We start from the raw sequence: 1,110 nt of genomic DNA, 5'->3' as shown, positions 1-1,110 counted from the left end.
ATGGGGACACCCCCTCCCCTCCAGGGGACAGGATCAGGACCCTGGGGAGGCCCCCACTGCCCCCCCCCTTGTCCCATCCTCCCTCCTAAGGTGGCGACCGGCCAGGGTATAACATTACCTCTGACCTTCCTGGGGGGCAACCGCAGCACCCGTTTCCCAGCCCACCCCCGCCAAAATGGAGGAGAAATCACCCAAAATCCCAGGTAGAACAAGGTGGGGAGGGGGTGGGGGTGAACTGGTGTTGGGGGGGAAACACACAAACCTGCCCTAAGGGGGGCAAATACCCCCCCCCCACAATGCACCTGTTCTGCCCCAGATTGGGGTGCAGGAGGGGTTTGGGGGTGCAAGAGTCAATTTGGGGGGGGGGCTAAACACTGATGTAGCCCCCCCCCAACAGCCTCGGTACCCCAATTTACCAACTGCCCCACCATGGTGGTCCTGGTGGGGTTGCCAGCCCGCGGCAAGACTTATATCTCCCATAAGCTCACTCGTTATCTCAATTGGATCGGCACCCCGACACGGGGTGAGTATTTTTGGGGTGTAGGGGGCGGTTTATGGGGGGGGGAGGGTTTTGGGTTCCCCCCCACCCCCCCCCCCCCGCCCCACAGTGTTTAACGTGGGGCAGTACCGGCGCAAAGCTGTGCAGAGCTACAAGAACTACGAGTTTTTCCGTCAAGATAACGAGGAGGCTATGCAAATCCGCAGGTTAGAGGAAGGTGGGGGTCTGGGGGGGTTTGGGCATTTTTGGGGTACACTTTGGGGGGAGGCAGAGCTGATGGCACCCCCTCAAAATTTCCCTCCCCAGGCAATGTGCATTGGCTGCCCTTAAGGACGTCCGCAACTATCTGAGCTCCGAGGAGGGGCAAGTGGCGGTAGGAGACACCCCCCCTTGCACAAACTACCCCCCCACTTTTTTTGGAGGGGGTCCAAACTGCCCCCCCAAACCCTCAGGTGTTCGATGCCACCAACACGACACGGGAACGCCGGGCCCTGATCCTGCAATTTGCCAAGGAAAATCACTACAAGGTACTGGCAGCATAATTTTTTGGAGGGGATGGGGGGTGTGTGTGAGCACAAAGTATTTTGGGGGGCTTATAGAATTGGGGGGGG

General features: G+C 59.5%; 1 protein-coding gene across 1 annotated transcript in view; it reads left to right on the top strand.

Moving 5' to 3' along the window:
* Window positions 1–175: 175 nt before the first annotated feature.
* Window positions 176–1,110, top strand: part of PFKFB1 (6-phosphofructo-2-kinase/fructose-2,6-biphosphatase 1) — a 2,859-nt gene continuing 1,924 nt past the window's right edge. The window contains exons 1-5 of the mRNA XM_010571513.1: window positions 176–203; window positions 398–523; window positions 609–705; window positions 806–872; window positions 952–1,026. Of these exons, the coding sequence (XP_010569815.1) occupies window positions 176–203; window positions 398–523; window positions 609–705; window positions 806–872; window positions 952–1,026 (393 nt within the window). The remainder of the gene's footprint in view (window positions 204–397; window positions 524–608; window positions 706–805; window positions 873–951; window positions 1,027–1,110) is intronic.

This window comes from Haliaeetus leucocephalus, unplaced genomic scaffold (genome assembly GCF_000737465.1).
Source record: "Haliaeetus leucocephalus isolate CR32 unplaced genomic scaffold, Haliaeetus_leucocephalus-4.0 Scaffold337, whole genome shotgun sequence".
Classification (NCBI taxonomy): domain Eukaryota; kingdom Metazoa; phylum Chordata; class Aves; order Accipitriformes; family Accipitridae; genus Haliaeetus; species Haliaeetus leucocephalus.
This window is presented reverse-complemented; position numbering and strand designations above follow the sequence as displayed.